Raw genomic sequence first — 25,585 nt, forward strand, 5'->3', positions numbered from 1 at the left:
GCTTGCTAATACAAATAATTTTGAGCCACTGACTGCCTCCTGCAAGGCCAGAGCTGGTTCTTCTCCTTTAGGAATTTCTTATGAAATTACACATAAACTACTTTTTTTTACCAATTGCTCTCTTCAGAGCAATGTAAGATGAGGTGAGTAATTCCCCTGAATGAAAGAGCGGTGTACAATCTGAATTCTGCCGTTAAAATCAATACCCTCAACTGCAGATTTTATGGATCTTAGAAACTACAGCAAGACAATACTGAATTTTGAGGCATCTGAGATTGGGACATCTGTGAATAATGAAACTGGAGGAGTGTGAGGCTTACAGTAAATGGAAGTCTGAGGTCTGACATTGCAGGGAGAGCTCATGATGAAACAGAAACAGGCTGTAATGAAAAAGAGAGTCTCTAGAAATAATCTAACAGCTAAAGAATCTTTTCTAATCATAATATTTTTCTGTCTGCATCATATCTGATTCTATTACCAGTGTAATGGGAACCATACTCCTAAGATGTCAGGATGCTCTTTACATTGTGGTGGCACCTCTAGATGATTGGGAGCCCATAATAGTAATAAGGTGTCAAGAAAAAGCTGGGAATAGTCTTGAAAAACTTTGCCCCAGGAACCTGATCTAGTCTGCTCAGAGTTTGTTCCACAAGGCACAGCATTGTCCTGTCTGGACATGTGTAAGACTGCCCCTAATCTAAGTTAAAAGCCACTGGAGAACACTGAGAAACAACTGCTTAGACCAAACGCAGTGCACAAAGGAAATATTTGGTTTGGAGTGCTAACATCTTCCTCGCTCCAAGTTCAACACTTTCAGCTGCAAAAGACTTCACCTTCTGGTTTGCTGAAGGTAATCTCCTTCCACAGAGCATACACGATAATGAGAGAAAAATGGTTCCTTGGGTCTTCTCTAAACTTCCGGTTATATCGTCTTAATTTAAGGTGTGAGCTTGTTATATGAAGCTAAATCAGTATGAGATGGTGCAGATATTCTTATTTCATTGCTTATTTGTCATTTAGCCTGTTCCTAATTGACATAAGCTATCCTAGCTAGTAACAAGTCTTTATAATAATACAGGGATAAATAATGATCCAGTAGGATAGGAGCCTAATGGTGGGAAAGGCTTGTGATCTGCCTAATATGGGGACAATCTGAAGTACCTGCGACTTTTTTTTACAGCAATATAAGTTTCAAGTTTTGCTATTAGTACAGTGGAAAGATTCATATTAGGAATAAAACCCCCTAAGTAGAAATGAAACATTACAAAATTCAAAGGCTATTAATTTCTAATTGTTTCTCTCTTTTTCCAGTTACCCCCCTTATATATCTGCCAATGGTTTATCTCAAAGATAATTCTTAACTTCAGATTCATCTGACTCAGAGAAACATACATTCACTTGCACGTGTGTCAGAGATAATGCAAATGCTTTACTACTGTGGTATGTTCTGTGATGGCTTTGACCCAATGCCTTAAGAGGTAACAGGCTCTGTAGCCATCTCGTGAATAAGAATCAGTCACAGAATAACAGAATGGTTGGGCTTGAAAGGGACCACTGGAGAGCATCTGGTCCAACTTCCCTGCTAAAGCAGGTTCAGCTACGGCAGGTTGCACAGGATCCTGTGGGGTTCTGCATGTCTCCAGAAAAGGAGACTCCATAACCATTCTTGGGCAGCCTGTTCCAGAATGAGTTTGTTCTGACAGGTTTTGGGTATAGTAGCTTCAAAACAAAATTTAAAAAAACCCCAACAAAACAACAAGAAGGTGTCTCCTTTGCCCATCTGTACAGCAGAAAGTAGACCAAAGAAGCTGAATCGTGTGTCAAGACAGATCACCGTCACAGCACTGTTCTGTGTCTGGCATGATCCGTGATATTTCACTTTTGGCCTCTGTCCTAACCTGCTTCAATAGTATAGGTGAGCTCTGCATTTTCTCCTTTGTCTTTGTCCAGAGCCGTGACCTGCAACACTGCTGATCCAACTGCTGCTGATTCAAACACCGAGGCTTCGTACAATGGGCTGGTGAAGTAGGGACTGTGGTCATTGGAGTCTTCCACATTTATGATGGCTCTGGCCAGGTTTCGTCTATAAGGGAATTCTTGATCTCGGACCTATAGAACAAGTGCATAACACAGAACTTCATAGTCATCTAGTAGAACTTCACAAATATTACTCATCTGAGTGTGGAAACTACTTTCAGTTCTATTTAATACAAAGCAATAAAAAAATCCATTTGTCCCAAAGAACACTGAAATACATTCACACACAAGATGGCAAATAGTAAAATTAAAGAAACAGGAAAGATCTTAGGGACTTTTTTTTTAATTGTGAAGAAATGCATTGCAACTAACCATCATGACATGAATTTTTGAAGTGGCAACCACAAGAGATTTTAAATTTGGGTTGAGGTTCGCAAGAAATACTCTTTTTTTTTAAATACTTGCTGAATGCTCATGTCTTTATCTTGCCATTGCCTGCTTTACAGCATATAGCATGTCAGTCTAGTGCTTGTAGCTGCTAATTGACTACTTCATGACTATAAATGTACATACCTTTTGGAAGATGATGATACCAATAGTGAACAGAGTAGGAATTACCTTATGAAGTGCTTGCTGATAACTGCTAACAGAGGTGTAAGTTACCACACCTGTCTCAACCCCACACAAAATACCTCAGCACTGCTTCACTGATAATCCTGCCACCACTATCCCCAAAAGTTTGGTTCTTCTTAAACAGAGGAAAAGACCTATTGTAATAGGTGGAGATCAAAACCAAGCACCACGGAATTACCTCTGTCAGCCATGTGTTTCTGTGATTCAGTTCATAGCTATTTCTTGGTCTGCTTACCAAAGGACTTGCAACATTTCATTTTGCGAGCGGAGACCACACTCAGCTGCTGCTTGCTGCATCTCACAGCAGCTTTCTGCTACCTAGGGTGCCCTGCCAAAGATGCCCCTGTACCTAATACACCATGAGTAGCTCCTTAGAAGGCCTCTGCTACAGAAGTCTTAAGTGGTGAAAAAAAATAGTGGACTACAATGTTTAAACTAACATAGATTTTTTTCTCTTTTAATTAAAAAAAAAATTATATGTCTATGATATACAATCTCCACTTGAAAACAGACAGATTTATGTTCTATATCTTAGGCACACCAAGCAAAAATTGGTAATTAACATTTTTATGTATACCCCACGATTTGGAAATGTAGATAAAAGAAAGCTATTTTGTATATCAACAGTTTATGTACTGAAATAAGTCCATAAAAGTAAGCTATAAATGAGGTTTGTATTCAGAAAGGCTGTAGCGTTCTCCATGGCAAGAAAGCAGTTATCTCCCTGTGAATAACTTCTCAAATAACTTTCAGCCTCAGTTCAGAAACTCCGAAAATTACCTTGAGGGAGATGACCAGATGCCAAGAGATTAAATAATTTCCCGCTTGCTCTGCCTTGAGATAGCGAATCATATCACATTCCATACAATGAGTTCACAATAAAGTTTCCCAAAAAGCCGAAATAAAAACTGTGAAATAAATACGCAGCAGGGCAGGCAAGATTAAATTAGTGACTACTTATTGCACTGAGTCCTTTGCTCACACAAACACTACGCCATGCATGTACCTGAAGCAGCCATGACTGTGTCCTGACCCAAAGGAATATTGCATTCTTACCATGACATTAAGGATGTGCTTATCTTGAGCTTCATGGTCTAATCTCTCAGCCGTATAGAGAACCCCGGTGTTGGGATCAATTCTGAATTTTCTCATGCTGACTGTATCGATGCTGCTGTGAATAGTGTAGCTCAGCTTATGCTTTTCATCTCTGTCTATAGCTTCAATTTGCAGAATTTCAGTATCAGGGAGGATGTCCTCTGAAATGGTGACATCATAACTTGGCTGAGAGAATTCTGGGCCATTATCATTGTTATCCAACACTTTGATAAGAACCTACAGTTAATAAAAAAAATTCGAAGTTATTGAAGTCTAGTCAGACTACTGAATAAGCACCTAGAGAAATGCAATTTACTTTGGATGGCTGAAGATGTTATGCTGCTGCACGGTGGGATTGAGAAACATTATTTAATATTAAATGCTTACTTTTCAGATCAAAAGAAATAGAAAGGATTTGACTTTGGAAGTAAAACATTCCTAACTGTAAGGCCTAATCAGAACCTGATAAAGTAGTCCATATTTTCAGTATGTATAGACTGGAAAATATTTCTACAATGGTCATAAGGAAAGGTTTTGTCCTTCCTTGTAACTGCTTTGGTTACAAGAGACTTCTAGAGCTATTATGTAATTTGCTTTCCCCTTCACTATTCAGAAGACTATAAAAGAATCCTTAAATCTGCTTTTATACAATCAAAATTCAGCTGAACCCTGTGTTTTCTGCCCAGTATATTGTGTTGAGGCTTAGTGGCAATGTCAAATTGGGACAGCATTGGAGACGTCAAGTTCTTCTGACACCTCAGATTGCTCTTACACCACTTGAGGTGGGCACAGGAGACACAACCTCAGTACCATGCAAGCCTACCCCACACAGATAAATACGTACCACCAAGGACAGGTGATCTAAGGGCACTGGTGAAAGAGAAGATTATTTTTTTTGTTACATCCTTGCTTTTCCTTTGCCAGTGATGGCTGCCTTTATTGCCAGCTAATTCACTTCCCCTCCAACACCTACTTGCCTCCTTTCTGTTGCAGTTTATGAATGGTAGGATGCTAAAAATGTGAAAGAATGCTGTGTTCAAATGAATGTGTGCTTCAAATTTGTCTTTAAAACCTCAGTATTGATCCTTAAGGAAACTTCGGAGAGGGGAAAAACAGGCCAGCGTGCTGCTCTTGCTGCCTATTACACCCATTTCAATGTATCACAAGCTGACTCTGATAACTAATAAGAATCACTATTTTCCAAGCTTTGCCTTTCACAAATTACGTTATGCATGTGTCACTCTGATGACATTTTGTGGGTTTTGCCATTGGAGAAGTCACTCCCTGGGGAAAATGTGCTTTCTAGACTTTGCACGCCATAGATTCCTGTGGACAGTGTGGCAGCAAAAGCCCTGACAAATTGTGTAACACTGAAAGCTGAAATGTGAAGAGTTGACTCTTTTTCAGTGCTAGAAACAAAAAGTATCTTTTGCAGAATATGCCTGTGAAAGCACACACCTAATTTTACAGTAAGTGAAACAGAGCAAGCTTTTTATTCAAAGGCTTTTAAATAAGAAATAGTCCAATTAATGACTTGGGAAAGGCATGAAAAGGACTCTTTGGTCAGACTAGGAGACTGGACCCATCACTCATGATATTTTCTTTGTTGCTTTGAAAAGTACTTAGCTCTTTTTAAAGCAAGTATTTTATTATTTTGCTTGATCAAGCCCTGTTCACCCATACTTTCTTAACAGAAGAAAAATACAGCTATACTTTTACTGCAATATTGCACAAACAGATGTTGGCCTCAGAGAGAAATGAAACTTTAGATTTCCATGATATGCGGAAGGGTTTGCAGAATACATTACCAGGAGGAACATGAGCAGTTGTAAGAAGCAGTTGTAATGAACTAGCCTGGGAACTGTTTAAAAGACAGCTGAAATAAAATGCTCTGTAAGTTAAATGGCATAAGACTTGCATTCCATACAATTTCATTTTCACCAGATTACGGCACGCCAGAGCGAAGCAGGGCGAAGCCTATATTAAGTTATGCTTCAGTCTTGGACAGATAGCAATAAAACTGGGGGAAATACACATTGCTGGGCCTATAATAATGATGAAGAGTTACTTAGCTTTTTATACTTTTATTGTTGCTATAATATATCAAGGCATGTTTCTGATCTGACTGAGGACAAAAAGAAACCCAAACCTACATCTTACAAATATCTGAAGAAACTAGTTGTAACATATGAAAGAAAGCCTGAGGAGAAGATTAAAGACTTGACCTCTAATCTAATGGGATGCACAGCCAGTGCTGAACCACATTTTTTAGTGTAAGGAAGAGACAAAGAAGCAATAGGAGTTGGGGATAATCAGTGTTTAATACTTATAGATATCTTTCTTGAGCAGTTTTGATACTCGGTCCTTGACAGGTACCACTGTAACATGACTGGATTATTTTACTGCTGCACTGTTAACACAGATAATTTATTTTTCTTTTACTTCATGGCCAAAAACTTTCTCATGTATCATTTTAGACAGCCCAACAGAGAAGTAAAAACTTTTCAAATGGATTGAAAACACCAAGAGGGTTTTACTCTGCTGATGCTAGTAGAGCACAGCCTACCTTGAACAAGTATGCTTCCATGTGAGGGACAGGCCTGTATCTGTGAATTTATTTTTAAAATTGGGGTGTGGAAGCTGAAACTGTTCTGGAAGGCAAAAAAATAAATCCACAGAAGCACACTGATGTTTCTTAAAAGTACTGTTACAGAAGTGACATGCTATGTTGTCTGCATGGTATATAATCACCCCAGAGCAGGGATTCACTTCCTATAACATCTAATGCATTTTGGGATCACTGGCAAACTGAGAAACCAGAGGAGGGCATAAAGGTTTATCCATCCCAAAGCTTGCACTATGACTGTCCAAACCACGGCTTCATGATTTTTGCCTTCACTAGACTGCACAAACTACACAGGGTGGGACTGGATCAGCATCAGAGACCAAGGGTAACCCATGAGACTGTGGAAATTACAGCACAGATTCACAGAGCAGAGTTTCTTCCCACTGAAAAAGGTGTAAGGTATTGCCATGACACACTTATGGACATGATCGTGCTTGGGGAGTGCAAGGCATGGAGAGGGGAAAAGATAAAAAAATTGAGGACCTCATTCACTGCGATCATCAAACTTACAGGGAGCTATGCACTTAAAATTGCTTTGATCATTGCCAGAAAAAAACTTATTTTTCCTTTTTTTTCGTTTTCTCTCTTTCACTTTACATCTACTGTAAAACTGATTAAGTGCCTATTTAAGTGGCAGGCATCTTCCTGCCTAGAGATGACAGTATTTTAATGATTTGTCAAGTGATCCACATTGAAATACGCATTATTTATTACATACTTTGCACTTCAACAGCCACTTCCATCTGGAGATGGAAGACGGTGGGTTAGAGATGCTAATGAATAAAGAAGTCATTATTAATTCACAATTTCTTCTATTTAAGCAGTTAAGAGCATTTCTAATTTTTGTCAGCTGTCCCTCAAAATTCCCGAGAGTCAAATGTAATTTTAACATTTCTCTCCTTTAATAGAGGGGGGTGTATTTTCCTTGCAACAAAAGAAAGTTAGGTTATATATGGGAATACTGATTATACAGAGCTCTGTTAAACCTATCCACGGAACTCTTTAATCTTCTTAAAAATTGAACTATCTTGGGAGGTACTTGAAACAAAACCAGGTAAAAGAAAATAGAGTTTAAGTCCCATTTTAAATAGGTACTAGTCCCTCAGTTCTTACATTTTTGTAGAGCAAGTGACTGTTGTCCCCATATTTTGCCCAAGAAAACAATGCCTTGCAGCAAGGTTACCAAAACCATGGGTGAAGGGCAGTGGTAAAGCTGGGGAAGGTGTTTTATTTGAGCCACATCCCTTTTATTAGGTCACTTTAAAATGCCATCCTTCTTATGCAGATTTCCTGCTCAAGCAGGATAACTTCTCGTAAGATGTTACTTGAAAAGAGGGACCCTTTTCTTCAATAAAGGAAAATGTGACACTGACATGAACACCAGGTTCATAGAAAACCTGATCCTACAAACATATGTGAAGTTGAGTAAACTGAGTGCTGCCAGATTGTTAATATGAGGAAAGTTTCTCAAATTCATGTAATGGCTGCCAACTTTAGGCATAAAGTATTGGTTCTACTGGCAAATTTCCTATTGACTTCAAAAGGGTCAGCAGAAGAGTCCCTGAAGTATTATGCTTTAGCCAGCTGGTAGCACATCTTTCACCTCAAATCAAGTGTTATACTACTGAAGTGACTCAAAGACTCCCAGTGTCTGTGTAATTTAATATTTTCTCCATATTTATTTCCAAATGGAAGATATGGCAAGAATGAGCTGTGTGGCATAAATATCCTTTATTACTGCATAGATGCCTGGGGTGTTAAGCTGTGACAATACCCATTGTGTGGAATCAAAGCCAGGCTTTAAAAGTTTCCCAACACATATCCAAAAGGTGACGAATGGAAATGTTTACTATTTGTTGGCTGCTAAGCAGGGATTCCTCTTCGCTGAGGACTGTTCAAGATTACTGACCGAACTACTCTTCATTGACAAACATTAGTTGCAAGTCTTTTTTCCACGCTCATAAAGCAAACATGCAGCAAACCAGTCTCTGCCTGGTTCTTCTTGAAAGCCCGTATCTTTTCCAGAGCATTGTGGGCTTCAGAAAGGCAGGCTTGCCTCCTTCTGCGTCCATTGTGTGGAGTCTAATTTATAGTCTGAACAAGCGCTTCGCTATAAAAGACTTGCTTTTCCCTGCTCACTTCCTATTTCCCACAGTTAAAGCAAGTTTCAAATAAAGGAATCATGGGCCTCCAAGATTACAAATTAGGCAAAGTAACACTCAGAGCATTAGCAAAGACTTTGTACTCAAAATGGCAAGTGAAAGGCCTAGAGAAATACAATCAAATCAAAGCAGGACAAAACCTAATGCAGGAAGTCTCTCCAAAGCTGTTTTTAATGTTGCCCATAACAAATACCTTTGGTTTAGGCACAGACGTATTTGAGTGAAAACTGGGTAAATGCCAGCAGCTGCTTTACAGACATTTGAAGCTGGAAGAATCTGCTTGGCTAATTGCTTGGTCTGGGCACAGTGTTGTAGTACAACCTATTAAGTGCCTGAATTATTTAAACTCAGGTTACAATTCTGTACAGGTTTTGAAACCTATTTTGATTTAATACTGCTTTCAATAGTGTTACCACATAGCTTTATTTTCTACTCCCTGACAAGTTTTTCTTTCCTCCAAATCCCAACCTTAACACAAAAATTAAGTTTCCCTACCAGCCTCAGTGGCCAGTTATTTATACTTTACTGCGTTCTTTGTGTTATGTTAAAATTGAAGGAAAAATCTTTGCTTCAATGCAGTGCTGAGATTGCTGGATGTGATAGAAAAAAAAAAATTAAGGATTGGACACATTACAGTTTGGAGGAAATGTTCAACAGAGCAAAAGTGAAAAACTGAATTGAATCCCCATGTCTCTTTTTCTGCCCTAGAAGAATCCACAGCCCAGAACTACTTCTGGCAGGCTCTAATGTCTGCTCTACATTTTGGCCACGGTCCTCTAAGAAGAGCTTTTCACCATTCATTTAAAGAGAACCACCTGCACTCAGGGTGGCTGATCAGCTCCTCTTAAGAAAATGTTGTAAATAAAAGGTGATCTCTGAAAGGTGAGACAGAAACTCAGAGTTTAAAGTCAATCCTCAGCACAAGAACAAATGCAAGTCCAAAACCTTCTGCAGGGAGAGACAGAAAGGGGCATGGAGCAGTAACTTCTTCTGTCTGCTCTTCCAGTCTGGTTGGCTCCAGCAGAAGGTATTGTAAGCGAAAATGTATTGATCTGCAAAAGCTTTTCAGAGGGAATTGCATGTTACCCTCTGAGTGCCCACTCTGCAGGGAAATAGGTGGTTTTGCAACAAGTGAAATGGAGGCTCTTTTTGTCTCCTAGATTGGAAGCAACAGCCTTCGTGCTCTAGCACATCTTTTCTACAGAAGTTAGGATGATGAGAAAGAAGGAAAAGGTAGGAAAATAAGCAAGGAGTAAAACCATATTTTTCACATAGTAACATCACTCCAGAGGTTGTTAGAAAAACGTAATTATCTGCTAGGACAACATTCTCAATAACAGTGAAATGTTATAATAACTTACATGATAGTTCAATGATTACCCCTGTACTCTGCTCCTGTGGGTATTTTAGCAAAACTCGCGAGTATGCACTACAAATAAATAAATAAATGCTATTCTATTCCTCTGCTGTGCTTGTATGTAAAAGATCTGAGTTGTTCAGTAAAAAAAAGGGGTTTGGGATAAACCTGACTCATGACCAGGAGAATTCCTAATGTTGCACACTCAGTTAGTCAAAATTGTGGCAGAAGTAGGCATTTAGATGCCATTATAATGATTCCTTGTTGGGAGAGACCTCTCTGTGCTCAAGCAAGGGCACAAGACCCCTTTGCAGCCCAAAGGGAGGTGATGGCTGTGGCAAGGAGCAGAGTCACTGCACAGAGCTGCTGTCCTGGCTCTCTCCCCAGCACACAGGATACAGAAGCCCTGATCCCTCTGCAAGGCAAACAGCTCGCCTGGCAGCTGCAGGAATTGTGTTTCGTGGGAATTTAGAGCAAACGTATGCCTTCAGCCTTTAATAAATGACTGTGTGGCCTCAAGCAATGATGGATAAAAGAAAGGGAAAAAGCAAAAGCTCTCCCTGGCTAAGTCAGGAGACTTAGCCATCCTAGAAGTTAATTACTGTGACTGAAGTTTTATACCCACACTTCAAATATATAAATCAAACAAGTCAACATTTCTTCGTATTTTGCCTTCTCCATCCCTTCTCATCCCAACTGCTGCCTGGATGGTTCAGGCTTAGGTGGATGGGCAGCATGGTGAGTGGCAGTGGCTCAACAAGTCCTGGCACTTTGGTGTTCACTTTGGAGACTGTATTTCTTTTGGAAACCTTGATCATGCCCAAAACAAGTAGGCTTTTGGTTACACAGAAAGTTTGTAACTTTTTTTTTGTTAATACTCCGTATGTTCTTTTTGCCTCTTTTCATAACAGTGAAACCATTATTACAACAGATGCAACTTTTAAATCAAAATGCTTTCCTTCCTCTCATAGTACAGTGATGAACCATGTGCACAGGAAGGCATGAAGGAAGTGAACAGTTCATCGGAGTTTAAGGCATGCAGGAACATTGCTGAAGAAACTTCACCAAGTCCATGCCAGGGATCATGTTACCCAAACAAAAATCTTTGGCATTTTTATGCTGTATTTTACCACCTTCAACTGTGTAACCGACAAAAGGCCAGGAAGAGATAAAGGAAAACAGCTGGGGTGGAATAAAAAGCAAGAGTGTTCCATTGCACATGGTGATCATCAGCTGCTTCATAATAAACCATCATTCAAAAGGATGTATTTACAAAATTGCTTTCTATTTGCTTCATCTTCAACCGTATCTTCCTGCAGCTACAGTTAAAAATGTAAGTGGTACTGTGTACACGGAACAAAATTCTTAAAATGTTGCTTTACCAAAACTCAGAATAAGGCCACTGAGAGCCATCAGTAGATGACCTATTCCATGACATTTTTTAATTAAAGCTATCAGTTTTACTTTTTATTTATTTATTATTTTTCTAAAAGGCAATTAAGATGAAGAAGGTAACCAAATGCTCCAAAGTACACCCAAAAGTACAGTAGGAAAGCTTTGCAAAATGGAGCAATAAATAGGCAGGCCATAATTCTGGCAGTTTTGAGATAACAATCGCTTTTGAAATCTCTATTGTGAAGACCAAAAGAAACACATGCTCGGATACCCTGGCCACAATTAAATAATTAAACAGTATTCACACAGAGAGAAGAAGGTGGGGGAAGGAAGGGTCTGAACCCACCAGTGATCATTCCTGCTGTACTATTGCAATCTGAAACTATCTTACATTCCCAAATGGGTCACATCACTGTTAAAAAGAATGCTCAGGCCTCTTTTAGAATGCAACAGCTTTACTGAAATATGTTTTTACCATATGTTTTAATTAAAAATGTAGGCGTTTCATCCAAATAGGTTTTGAGGACTGTTACGTGGGTCAATTTATTAAATCAAAAGCAGCAGAAACAATGAACGCAACATCCATAAGAAGAGAAATTACTTTTATCCAGCATGGTTGAAATTCCCTAAGCTTTTTAATATTTTTTTGGCTGAAATGTTTGCAAGAAACAAAAAATAAATAAACATTAGGCATTCAACACCATCTGAAATGTGGACTAAGAATGTAGTCAAGATTTAAAAACACAGCATAACAAAAAGACTACTCAAGAGTTGAAGAAAATGCCTTATGGAAAGGGAACATAAAGAGGTCAGTCATTCTCCTTTGCTTGTCTACCGGAAGACTGGGAGGTGATTTGAGTATTGTGAGTGCCTTCCTGGGGAGAAAATAGTGGTTTTTAAAGAGTTCCTTAACTGAGCAGAGAAAGGCGTAAAAGGGAACATGGGCCAGATATAATCAAGCTTAAAGTCAGGGATGTTTTTAGCAGAGATGCAATTAATTCTGAAACTAACAGAGAAAAACAGTGCATTTCCTATCACCTGACTTGGTAAGAAAACTGATGTTTTCTTACCAAGGTGGATTATTGGCAGAAATTATCAGATATTTTAGGGCTGGTTGTAAACAGAAATTCAGATTGAGAAAGCACTCAATGATTTAACAATTTCTTAGGAAAGCTGGTGTTGTGGCTCAGTGAATACAGATTTACATCCAAAGCATTTGAGCAAAAAGACAAGGTACAACAGAAGCATCTGTGTGTGCAGGCATATATGTAAACATAAAAAATGTTCAGGTCTTCCTTCTGCATTATAAAGAAGCAAGTAACACCACAATCCTATGTTTTTTTCATTTCCCCTTGGGAGTAACTCAGATGCAGAATTTCAGGCCCTGAGTAATCCATAGCCCACAACTCCACCTCATATCGAAGCATTTCACTGTTTGAAGTCTTCCTGGTGCCACCTGGACCTCAGAGTGCCCGTCCCTGTGCCATGACCCAGTTCCAGACTGGTTCCCACTGAACAGATACCCAGGCTCTGCGTCAGGGTCTCTCCTGCAAGGATGTGTCAGAGCCAGCTTTACCCCAGCCCTTCACGTTTGTCTGACCCAACTTTTAATAGATGAAAGGCACCGAGCCTGATAAGCAAGCCTGGTTTTAAAAGGTTCAGTGGGGCTGTTTCACAGAAGACAATGTACTCGTAGGCAGTGACACTAAAGGAGGGATTCTTTGAATTTTAAGTTTTGCCTCTGAACAATTTCTTTTCTGAACAATTGATCCTGTGTCCCACATTTGGGTCTTTGGAGGATGAGAGGTATAAACTCCATTTAACACAATCAATAGCAATATTCCCCAACACCATGGAAGCACTATTGTATTTTGGACCATTATGGGGCGACACAATTGTCAAAATCTAGGCTTTGCTGCCTGTGATAGGGACTCCCTCAGCTGGAGGAAGGCAAATTACTTTCATGTGAGCAGGAAGAGAACAAAAGGAGAAATCACGCTTTGAAACATTCAACAGCCGATTCTTTACAGCCAGATGGAAAGGCTCTGAAAAATCTCCCCTCCATTAGTTATTGGTGGTCTCAAAGGATGAGGTTTCACTTGAATGGAAAAATTATTAATTTTTATAGCATATACATTCCAGTAACAAATGGATAACTTGCCAAGAAAGGAATGTGGTATTCTACCTGAGTTGAGGCAATGTTTGTTCCATCGGTGACCTCCACAGTCATATTATACATTGACCTCTGCTCTGCATCCAGGGGCTTTGCAATGACAATAGTGCCCGCTCCCTTGTCCGCGTCGAAAGAACTATCGTAATTCCCTCCTAATTATTGCACAAAAACACAATCAAATTAGCCATCTCTGGAGAACTTCCATTGCAAATATTCCTAAAAGTGGGCATATCTGTTTCGCGTCATCCATCTTAACGGCCTGCCTTAGCATACACAGTACGTCTAGTGAGACTTCTTTGTTCATAACTCATTTATATTTCAAAGCACAGTTTGTATATTGAAAAGCAGATATCATTAAAATGCATTGCCAAAAAAAAAGAATAAAAATCTAGCAGTAGATTTAAGTAAAACATAGCTGAATCTATAAAAAGAATCAAATGGCTATAAGCCCCTAAGATGTGTGCCCTTGTGGTTTGAATAATGAACAAGAATAATTATCTTTTTGCATAAAAGTAATTTCAAGAAGGTTTTATTCTATAAATTTTATTTTCAGGAAATTCTCACTGATGCTTCTGGGTGCAAATACCATCATCTGCGTTTTTAAAAATTACAATTATAATAAATTTTAAAAATGCAAATAGAGATTTGTTATGTTAATACCAAGGACAATGATAATTACTGGCAGCAAAGGTCAAATCCTGCTAGTCTTTTAGGAATTATTCAAATAGATCTGACAGGATACACATCCTAAATTCCCTTCAATAAAAAAACCCCTCACAAAGCACTGTTCTAACATTAACATACCCTTTCCCTGTCACTCACTGAATGATGCAGCAGTGGGAAAACCCTGCTGAGTATTGAGTAAAAGAAAGAAAAGAAAAAGAAAAAATCTATTAAAAAGTAAAAGAAAGCTATAAATAATATAATCTCAAATATAATTTGAGATTGAAGGGTTATAAGATTTGTCAGCCACAGCTACAGTTTATAAACTTGAACCACTCATTATTTTCAAAAGCAAAGCACACACTCCCTGCTGATAAGCTGTTTTCTTACTCACTCATTTATAAAGTGTAATTTAGTATTAGCTGAGTCCAAAATTTTTGGAGGCTAGGGACAGGGAGAGGTGGGGCACAACACTGCTGACAAACAAACTCTTAAGGTATATTCATCACACAGCAACTCAGTGCCACTAGCTACATTCTCTGACAACCCGGTTCTACAGAGAGGAAAAGCCCTTCAAACCCCACCGGTTATGAGACTCATGTAACAGCTGCTCAAAGCTCTTGAGATAAGGTCCACAGGTAGAAAAATATCCATCCCACTGACTTAGCTCAGGTGCAATATATATAAAGAGAGATAGATGTGATGGCTGCTAGTGTCACAAAACGGCTCTCAAAATTTTAGGGCTGGGGACTGAGTAGAGAAGGGGAGAGTCCTCCGTGCTCTCCCATCTGCATGGTTTGCTGACCAGGAACTGACATTATTCTCAGAAGCAGTCATGCATTTAGTGAGAGAAGAAGGTTTTGGCATTTGAAGAAGTTGAAAATTAGGGGGAAACAGCAAAATCGCAGCCCCTGAATTCCTTAATGTGAAGGAACCCTCACTTCTACCTCTTGCACAGGCTATTGCAAAGAAAGGGTAAGCTGGAAGAAGCACTGCTCTGTCCATTTTTGCCTTGAAAGGCATTCAGGGATGAGTAGAAGAAAATGGGAAGAAGAATAAGAATGCAGTTGACTGCTGCAGAGGAAAGACAGAATTGGTGAACTTCTGCCCACTGAAATGATCCAAATCCAGTAATTTCAGATGTGCCATCAGACTTCCACAAGTTGAATAGATGTATGTACATATATATAGGTCTAAGCCTAATAGATGAAGTTGTGGTTTTCCAGGAAAGCACTGCCACTGGATCTGTTGTCATTTATGGTGAATAGAAACATTGCTTATTCCTTACCCTCATTCTGCAAGCTGTCCTTGATATTTAAGCAACAGCAAGGTATTTGAACATGGATTATATCTTCGATGCTCTTTTTTTTCTTTAAAAAAAAAGTTAGTATGGAAGAAAAATTAATGTTTTAAATTGAATTACTTGAGAAAAATTGCACCATGAAAACCTTCTTTGAAGAAAAGAGCTTGAGATTCATGCAAGGAAATCTCAGCTGAAATGAAACTAGCCTTGGGACAGTAGGCACTTTACAAAGAGAATGTTTCATACTGATAACCATGAAAACAAAGTGAAAGTCTATACTTCGAGATGCTTAATAACCATCTTAATGAACAATCAAAAATTATATGCTATCAACTGGCACACACTTCCAAAAAAACCTGCCTTTAAAACTTCCAAGAAGTAACATGGAAGGATCGGCAACAGATGTTTTAAATGACCTTCTGCTGGCTCAGAGCCGGGTTTTCAGGGCACCACATAGTCTATGCAAATAGACCAACTTCTTCAAGACATTTCCATTAAGTGAAGTATATACTCTTCCCCTAAAATAAGAACTGAATCCATCATGTGAATTTTTTACACATTATTCACATCTTCCAAGTTGGTCTAGTGACAAACAAATTAATCTTGGTGCCAGCTACCCCAGCCTTCACCTGTAAGTAACCAGGCAATGCAGTTCCTTCTACATTGAATCGTCTTCTATTAAACAAGGGAGAAATTGCATCAAACACTGAGGCAGAAATGGATCAGAGAACATCCTGCTGTGAGATTTGTTATTATAATCTATTTTGGAGTGAAGCCCTGAATTATTCATGATTCAGTCTTCTACATTTTAACAGACCATGGTCAGAAGAACCACCATGCAGATGGATGAACTTCTGGGAATACTGCCTGAGATATTGGATCCTGCCTCTCATCTGCAGTACTAGAGGCAGTCTGCAAATGGCTCATGTTGCTCCTCAGCCTTCATATACACTCAAAACAGGTCGTCGTATGATAAATGCTTCTGAAGCTGCACTAAACACTGAAGAATTAATGAATTACATATAAATGCTACAAAAGTTAAACATTAAGAGTCTTACAGATGTGTTAAGTCTATGCAAGGTCTACTATGAAGCACCCAGAGAAGCATCCACCACAATCATCTCTGAAAGATGGGTGCTGGAGTTGCACAAAGAGAGAGGTATCATTCTTGTGTAAAAACAAATGAATCTTTTCATTACTTTTGCAGCTAGGAACTCCACATGAAACCATTTCCTTCCTAAGGTGCCCCTGTAGAGGTTGGAGGGCTGAGGGCCTAGGAGGTAACAGCTGAGAAAGTGTCGGCTTCTGGGATACTGGAGGCTGTTTTTGAAAGCCTGATGCTGTGTCTGTACCAACCCTTTTGAAGTTAGCTTGTCTGCAGTGCCACAAGATCCCACAGAGTCAGTTTTAACAATTTTACTATTGTCCATTTAACAGTTTCTTTGATCACAATCTTCGGCTAAGAATGATGGCATTTTGTTCAGCTGCTCAGTTTTATTAATGTGCATTTTCATTACTTATTCCACTTTCCATCATTTGGCACGTGCTTTCCTTTTCATTGTCTACTAAACCCTGCTTTTTCAGATATGTAGAAGCTGTCTTTGCTAATGTGCTTGCAATTGCATTAGGAAAGAAATATTCCAAATTAAGATAATACATTGTGAGTTCCTCAGGCACTTTGGGAAAATCAGTGACAAAGAAAGCAAGATGATTGAACTGACAATTTGGCTAGACAGGTTGTCCTGAGAAAGCATTTTAATACTGAATAACCCCAGAGAGACGTGGATTGGCTGTTGTCTACGGTATCATTTCAGGCTAAAATGTAAAGCTGATACGTCTTCAATACAGATGAAAGACTTCCTTAAATAATCTGATTAGACTGAAGCACTCTGAGTAGGATTTCATTAAAAGTCCACATCTACTTTAAATGCCATCTTTGGATGAGAAGACTTACCAGGCTGGAATGATAAAAACTCATCCAGAAAGTACTTTTTCTCTCTAATTTATTGTTAAGATTCCCAAAGTGACCTAGCGAAGATACTTGTATCTACACTTTGGACACCTGAAGTTAAGTGAGATGATTTCCACCCTTACTTTCTTGAGGTTGATCTTAATGCTTTTGCATAAGCCCTGGAAGCATTAAATTTTTAGAACTAGTAATTTTTTATGTCATCTAAAAGCGTGTTTTTAGTTTATATAGGATTTTCCAATTCCAGCTGTTATCAGGACAGCTCTAGAAACAGCTCCTGGTACAAAAGATCTTATTAGCTGGCTCTCACTACAACTTTCTAGAACAGCCCTGATTTTCAGTTTAACAGATGGTATAGCACAGTTAAGAAGGAGATCTCAGGAAACTGAACTGAGACACACCTGGGCCAAAGGACTCTAAATTGTGTTCTTGGCAGAGAGTTGGTTACATTCTCTGGCTGAATCCAGAGCGTTACCTTCGTTCTTAGCTTATTTCTTGGCTTCATAGTCACCATGAACCATTTTCCTTCTGACAAAAGTCCCGTATGCTTTGGAAAGAATTAATTTTCCTTCTTACAAAAAAGATACCTAAAAAACCCCAAACCACTGAACCTTGCAAGGCTAACAAGAGAGGTGCAATGGACAGGGCAAGGACAACTTGAACTATCAAGAAGGATTTCTGGGGGTCAGCAGAAGAATTTGCCTAAGGCAAGGCACAATCCAGATCTCGCACTCCCACAGGATGTGGGCTCTGCATCTCTGTCCCCTTCTAATTTCAGTGTTGGGGTTTTTAATTTTCAAGCATATTCTTCTTATATTGCAATTTGATGCAAGCAGTTAATTTTTTTGGTAGAGCTTTTCCTAGATGTGGTTCCTTTTTGGTAAGATGCTGAGCCTCCCTATGTTCCTATCAGTTGCTGATACACAGTTTAAGATGGGATCATGCTGCTGGGAAAAAGCATTTTTTCCTCTGAGAAGAAAACATGTCAGCAAATCTGGAGGTTTTGTAGGCAAATGAGTCCCAGATGAAAATCTTTTCCCACATTTTCCAGTGGGATGATCAAAAAGGCTGGGACTGAATCCCATCTCAGAAGTATCTGATGACTGTAGAGAACCAGACTTGTTCAGTCTTAGACGGAAAGATGGATGACACAATTCTGGAGGACACATCCCCAGTTCAAACACTGGCAGGAGTCTTCCTCACTGGTAGATCGCAAACAGCACACAGTGTTCCATGCTCAAACTTAACAGAGCCAGCATATATGGACATCCTCACACAGAGTCTCATTTGTCCATGCCATGACGGACAAATGGAAGAAAGAAAAACAGGAGATTATCTGAGTTAGAGAACAGTCCTCTAAACCACATTTTCTCAATGCAGAGAAGATTCTTAGTTGTCTTGTCCCAAAGAAAGCTGACAACAATGAACAATGATGATAAATTGGGCCAATTGCTACAATTCTCACATTGCTCAGAGAAGAAAATCAGAGCAAAATGCAGGAAACTAATTCACCCTGAAACTCAGAGGGGAGGCTAAAGTACCTCTAGGATTTTCAGAAAAAAGAAGCAAAGCCAAAATTTTCATTTATTTTGTTTTCAAAGAAGATTAAATAACTTAATGACTGTCTCAAGAAATAAAAATTCAATTACAGATTTTGTTAATCATAATAAATATTAGTAAAATAACATGCAAATATGAAAATATGTATTCTTTTATGTACTATATCATGCTAAGAAGAAAGTAATTCAGACTCCGAATTTTAGATAAAACTATTGTAAAGACAGTCAAAGCCTTGAGTTTGCTGCTAAGAAGCTGAAAGCAAGGGCATAAGAAGCAAAAAAGAAATCAGGAAGGTATTTTAGATAGTTCTCAGAGAAGATTATTCAAAGAAGGCTAGGGAGCTACATGTTTTTGACATTAATGAAAACTTGCAGCACTATGAATTAAATGTATAATTAACTAAAATTGATAGATAATAAAAAAGCCATTTAAGCGCTCTTGGTAAAAAGTTCTGATATGCTTTCAAAGCTTGGCTGCTCTTATAAAGGCACAGGCTGGGGGAGGAAGGAAAGATAGAGGGAGGACTGTTTGGAAAACCAGAGAGATGTTGTGCAACATGCTACTTAAGCAGAAACTAGCACCATGCAGCTTAGCTCCAGTGTTAAAGTAGTCATCCCACCATTCCCACCAGTTACAAAGGAACAAACAGAAAGGACTCAATTTACCTGGTACAAATAAAGGTCTCTGACTTATCTTGGAGTTCCCATTGAAAATTAGTTTCTCATTAATGACTGAATAAATTTAATATCACTGATACAACTTACATTTATGTGTTTCACATTGTGGGATCTGCATGAATTGGGAATGGCATTGAATGCAGTCTGAAAACAGAAACCAGGTATGACATCTCAACTGTTTCAAATTAAAGAAACAAACAATCATCCGAGGATCCTGTTCCTCCCTAGTCCATCAGTGGAAGATCACCTTCCTGCCTGTGAGGCATCTTCCTCTCTTGGAGCTGATCAACTCAAGAACTTAAACAGCTACTTGAAGTATGTATAATTTAGGTGCAAAGTTAGGCAGACAGAATACTTTATAGCCAAACTTTATCTGCTCTCCCTCTCTTTTTTTTTAGCTGGGAGAAAGTGCATGTTATGCATTGAAAAAGAGATCCTCCGGAATTCCAGTGCCCATTTAGTTTGAAAAGGTCATAAAGATAAAGGTCAAGCTGCAAACTCTATATTAAACCATGCCTCTACATAAGCCTTCAGGGGTTTTGTTGACATTACTGTGAACTATGCACAGAGGTACAGAATCACAAAATACCAGATGGAACAGGATCAGGTCTGGTTTTACAGCAGCACAGAAACCATCCCTTGCATCAGCAGTCCCATACAGCTTTCTCTATATGACAGTTAACTTCTACAAATACCCCCTGTGTCTTTCATTGGGCTTTTCCACACCAGATCTCAGTGTTGATGATATTTAGGAACAGTGAGAAGAAGTGGGGTTTGACACTGTCTAAAGGCAGCAACAGTGATCTAAATACACAGTGTTCTGTCTGTAAAACTCTCAGGATGGGTTTTGCTTTGCTCCTTGCATGCCAAGTGTCTGGAACAACAGGCTCTTCTGCATGCCCAGAATTGCTGGCTATTCCTGTTGCAGAAATGGGTGCTGTTGGGAGTGCTATTATTTGTAACAGCAGCAATATTTAATGAAAACATTCATATGGTAACAGAACCAAACTGGACGGTCAGGGTCCCTGATTTCTCATTAAATCTAGGAAAGCTCTGTCTCAGTGACCCTCTGCAGTGATGCAGTATCTTGCAACATCAGAAGCTACAGCCGAGAGGGAAACCATTAGAATTGTTTAAATCTTCTAAACCATTTGAACTAGTTTAGTCATAAAGGCCACATTAAATGACAAAGGCTAAAATTTCCTAATGTTCTCCCTATCATCTCTGTCTGGTGGGCAAAAATCAAATATCATTATAAGGTGTTGATTGATTGAAAGTGACTCTAATAAGGAAAAAGAACGTAGCAGAAGAGCAGGGGCTTCTCTGAGGGCAGAATTTTAATGAGAGTTGGTCAAGTTGCCATGGAAAGGACCAAAAGAAGTCCAGCAAAAGGTTCAAATAGGAAAAAAAACCTGTCAATAACATCAAAAAAGATGGATTTGTCCTGGGAGGAAAGGGTCAGTGAGAACGGGAATGAAAATGTAAACATTAGCTAATAAACTGCACGTAGCATACTGAAGCAACTGAGGAAATGGCAGGAAAACTGTAGGAAACATATGCTGTCCTCCCCCAGGGACTAGCAGGAACCCTAGAACATGATAGTAGCTTTGGGTTTAATTTTAATATGATTGGCACGTCAGAAACCGTGCCACAAAGAGGAAATGTTGCTGCTTCTGTCTTTTATCTGCACAAATTGGCAATAAAAGGTGGATGAAAACAACTCTGACAGACCCTTTCTCCTGTGGTCCCTGTCCTTCCTGTCGGCTAAACCCATTTGCAAATAACTAGGCTGAAATGAGAGCCAGGCTCAATCCCTGTAAATAAAGACTGCTGATGAACACTTTTTGCTAAGTCCATGGCAAAGGCTTTTTGTTTCTCTAATCTTTCATATAGCATTTGCTTTAGAACCCTTCATTTAAAAATACTCCACTTTGTCCAGATGCACTGTTTTACATCCAAAGGTATGCAAACATTACGTACAAGCATCTGCAAATATTAAGAAGCACAATAATTTTGCAGGGGAAATTCTCACTTTTGAGATGTTAAATGAGTTATTTTAAATGACATTAACTGAATCAGCAGCAGAAGCGGGAAAGAAATGCTTAGGAACATTGACTCCCATTTCTTTACTGCAACCAAGCAAGACCCTTTGCTCCCTGTTGTTTTGGCAGATAAAGGCATTTCCCTGTGATTTCAAGACTTCTACGGCTTCTCCTCCTTTTTACTAAGGATACTTTTCCCTCCCTATTTTTATAAGAAATTTTATGTAAGACAATTTTGTGGTTGAAATCTCACATCAAAACACATTTCTCTGTTTCAGCTTGCATTCAAGACAAACTTTTGGTGGCTCCATTTGTAACCCATATGTTGAGGCATCCCATTCTGTTTCACAGTTAAATGGATGGCACTGGACTGTGAAAAGTTTGAATTAATTATTTGTGATAAACTGTGGAAAATCCGTGAATAAAATGATAATAATTGGACACAAATACGGTAAAAGCTGTCATAGAAAGAAATGCAGCACATCCATGTGTCGCATCGCATCCTGTCACAGGCACTTATGAAAGATGTAATATAAATTGTCTCAAAAAACTTGCAAAAATAAAAGGCAGCCTGGATAGTTGTATTTTAGCAAATGTGTTTGCACTAAGGGTACCTTCTGTTGAACAGTTCTGCCCACAAGCTGTCTGTAGAATATAGAACATCTCTCGAGCATGCTTGCCACCTTGAAGCAGGGCAGTCGGAAGCAGAAAAAAAAGAACAGAATGCAGAAAAAAAGGTGAAGAAAGAGAGAAATGAGGGACAGCAAGTCTAAGTACCATAAATACATTTAGAAATGAGATTAGCAAAGTATGACAATAGAATTTAAATGACAGACAACATTAAGATTGCAGTAAATAACATAGTATGAAAAAAAACCAATTCAGCCATACAGCGCTCTTTTTTAAGCTTAGCTAAGGAGTCATAACAAAAGCAGGAGTATTATTACTACTATTATTGTTATCACTATATTAAAATAGCATTTTCATTTCATCATTAGGAAAGTGGCTTTAATTGGGGGGGAGGTAGGGAGACAGTTCACGGTTAGTTTTCTTGCTGTCAAAACCACACGTCCATATGCTTTGCTTCTGAGGCATCCTCCTTGCACCACTGGCTCCCAACTTACCCACGATATCGAACCAGAGAGGGATGTTCGAGGGCTGCACAGAGACCACCCCGACCATCTCGGTCACTTTGTCGCTCTCCATGACGGTGAAGTTGTAAAAGGGTTCATCGAACGTCAGGGGCACGGGTGAGGGTGCAGGCTTTTTTATCCACTCAATGTGGAGACGTGCAGTTGAAGATTTTTGGGGCCGGCCGTTGTCCACTGCTTTTATCTGGCAGGCACAAAGGAAAGAGGGCTCAGGCTGAGCATCCCAGCTTGGCAGTTCAGACCTAATTCTATCGCAGTGTGATGACTGCTTGGAAAATGCCCTTTGGAATAGTGTATGTAAAATCCCATGAAAAAAGAGGAAGATAAGCACTTATTTCTCAGTTCTCACTTTTTTTTTTTTTTTTTTTTTTTTTTTTTTTTTTTTTTGCACAGTGCTTTGACTTTTCCCTGAAAAAGCTGATTTTAAACTGAAATGTTTTGTTTAAGAAATACTGGTGGGAGGCCTCCTGCAGACGCAATTCAAACACTCCCCACACAGATCCTCCTCTCCAGAACCAGCTTCCCTCTCTGATTTCATCTTGCACCCAGCTCCCTCTTGCAGCAAAGCTGGAAGTTTTGTAAGGGCCCTGTGTGAGACCATGTATTTGCAAAACATGCTCACCCAGGGCATGTTTGACTGCTTTCAGGTGGCATGTGTGTTGCAGATAAGTATTCCTTATACTGCCTTCCTCTGGATCTTTAATTGAATTAAATAAGTTTCAGGTAATTTCCCTCATTCTCCATAATAAATCAAATTTAAAATTTTGCCATATTTTCTTTTTTTTTTCCTGTCATGTTCATTAAGAGTTGCTTTGCTTGGTGCTAATTCTTTTTATTATAAAGTCCTCCAGAAAGATGGATAGACTTGATATTTGTGTGGCAAGCTTTATGGATTTAACATAGCAAAGACAAGATGAGCAGCAACAAACAGTGGGCTTAAGAAAAGGCTGAATGCAGGTTACAAAATGGGCGCTTTGGTGGATAACATCAATGTTAACCGAAGAGCTTTTCTTTTTTTTAAAAAAGGTAAAGTTTCTGGCTATATAGGACCACTGGTGTAAATATGCCGTTATATTACCTTTTAAAAACGGGAAATAATTTTTTTTTCTGAAATATCATGCCCTATTTCTTCCTCTGGAAATGTGTTAAGTGGGTTTGATGCTAACACTCATCACCCTGCTCCATTCCAGGCAGGCAGGCCCTTTGTGAAAAGATGCTGAGGGTGTGATGAGCAGTTTCTAGGTAGAAAATCTTCAGTTGGTGCATTGTAAGAAGGCTCAGATCTCAGACATGACTTTGAGGTCTCTGGAGGGAAAAGTACTCACTCACTAGAAGGCTGCTCTACTCTGATTCCTAGGTATTTCTCAACATTTTGTTATTTATTAGTTTTCCAGCATTATGAAGGTAACCCGCTTCTGTAAGAGATATCACATCCAGATGTCAGACCATGGACCTCTGTCATTTTTATTTCAAACTCCTTAACTACAATTTGGCTTATTTCTGTAGATGAAGAGAACACATTCCAGTCTTATACGGCTTTATATCTGCCTAACCATATTTTAGTCTCCCTTTCTTTGACTTTCACTCTATGGTTAGAGTTCTGAAAAAAGAGTTTTGACTGAGATTTCTTTTAACTGAAATTGCTCCCACAACACAGAGTACACAATACTCCTCCTCTGTTAGGTGCAGCCACCTAACTGGGACAGTAGGTGCCCTCTGTAAGGGCAAACACTTGTGTCCACACAAGAAGTAAGTACCCATTTGTAGCTGTATCTGCCCACGCCATCCAGATACAACTTTGGGAGCAGACAAATGCTTATTCAAGGGAATGGCTTATGCTAACAATTTGCAGGCTGACTTAACACTCAGAGAATACATCATGACCTGCAAAAGCATGAATGACCTCTCAGACTCAATTTTTTGGCAGTAGTTCTATATGAATACTAGACTTCTTAATTTAGGTCTTACATAAAGGGCATACAGTAAACACAGTCATATATCCCTCTTTATACAGGAGGGCCTGTTTCTTAAAAAAAAAAAAAGTCAGTCAAATCATGGGTTTGTATGTCAGTGAAAGAGTGCTTACTGTTAAGATGTCATAACTCCCCGCTGTGAACTGCTTTCTGGAAGAAACCATCCCTGTTTTGGGATCAATGAAAAACTTCCCATCATCGTTCCCATCCACAATGCTGTATGAGATTTCTGCATTAGGGCCTTCATCTTTGTCAAAAGCAAAAGCTCTGTAGATTGGCTCCCCTCTTTTCTTACGGTCCCTCTCCGGCAGCTTGATCTGATAGACTTTCTCTGGAAACTGTGGTTTGTTATCATTCTCATCCAGAACCTGGATCACCACCCAAACTGAGGATTGCTTGGGAGATGTGCCCCCATCTGAGACAGTTACCTGAAAAACAGCAGTACAAGTTATTGCCAACAGCTACAGTGGGACTTCATGAATTGGAGAAAAACATAAAACAAAAGCAAACACCTTGCCCTCCCCAAAGCTAACCTGCTAACATGTATGTACATGACACATGATCACTACAAACATGCTTAGTGCTTAAATCAATTTGTCCACAACGGCAAACCCAGGAATCCAGAAGATTTTTTACTTCTGAGCTGAACATGGAATAAGGAAGCTGCAGGCTAGGAGGCTATTTCTCAAAACATAAAATCCTTTAATCTCCGATTCTGCAAGTTTATCTCAGATGAGAGAACCGGAATTAACCCATTAATCAGGATCCTTGCATTTTTTGCATACATATTTTAAAGTTTCTTCTATCGCGGAAAGAATTTGAAAGATGC

General features: G+C 39.1%; 1 protein-coding gene across 10 annotated transcripts in view; it reads right to left on the reverse strand.

The window, feature by feature from the left end:
• Positions 1-25,585, reverse strand: part of FAT3 (FAT atypical cadherin 3) — a 398,052-nt gene that overhangs the window by 85,599 nt on the left and 286,868 nt on the right. For 8 of the 10 annotated variants that reach the window (XM_042024009.1, XM_042024004.1, XM_042024008.1 and 5 more), the window contains exons 5-10: positions 24,870-25,184; positions 22,757-22,967; positions 22,247-22,315; positions 13,431-13,570; positions 3,667-3,942; positions 1,899-2,109 (exon numbers count right to left, since the gene is read on the reverse strand). In XM_042024009.1, coding sequence (XP_041879943.1) covers positions 1,899-2,109; positions 3,667-3,942; positions 13,431-13,570; positions 22,247-22,315; positions 22,757-22,967; positions 24,870-25,184 — 1,222 coding nt within the window. The remainder of the gene's footprint in view (positions 1-1,898; positions 2,110-3,666; positions 3,943-13,430; positions 13,571-22,246; positions 22,316-22,756; positions 22,968-24,869; positions 25,185-25,585) is intronic. The other 2 variants (XM_042024007.1, XM_042024010.1) reach the window with 1 other exon arrangement.

The sequence above is a fragment of the Corvus kubaryi genome, unplaced genomic scaffold, assembly GCF_017639235.1.
Source record: "Corvus kubaryi isolate FWS band 111438036 unplaced genomic scaffold, C.kubaryi_AGA036_p1.0 37260, whole genome shotgun sequence".
Lineage (NCBI taxonomy): Eukaryota > Metazoa > Chordata > Aves > Passeriformes > Corvidae > Corvus > Corvus kubaryi.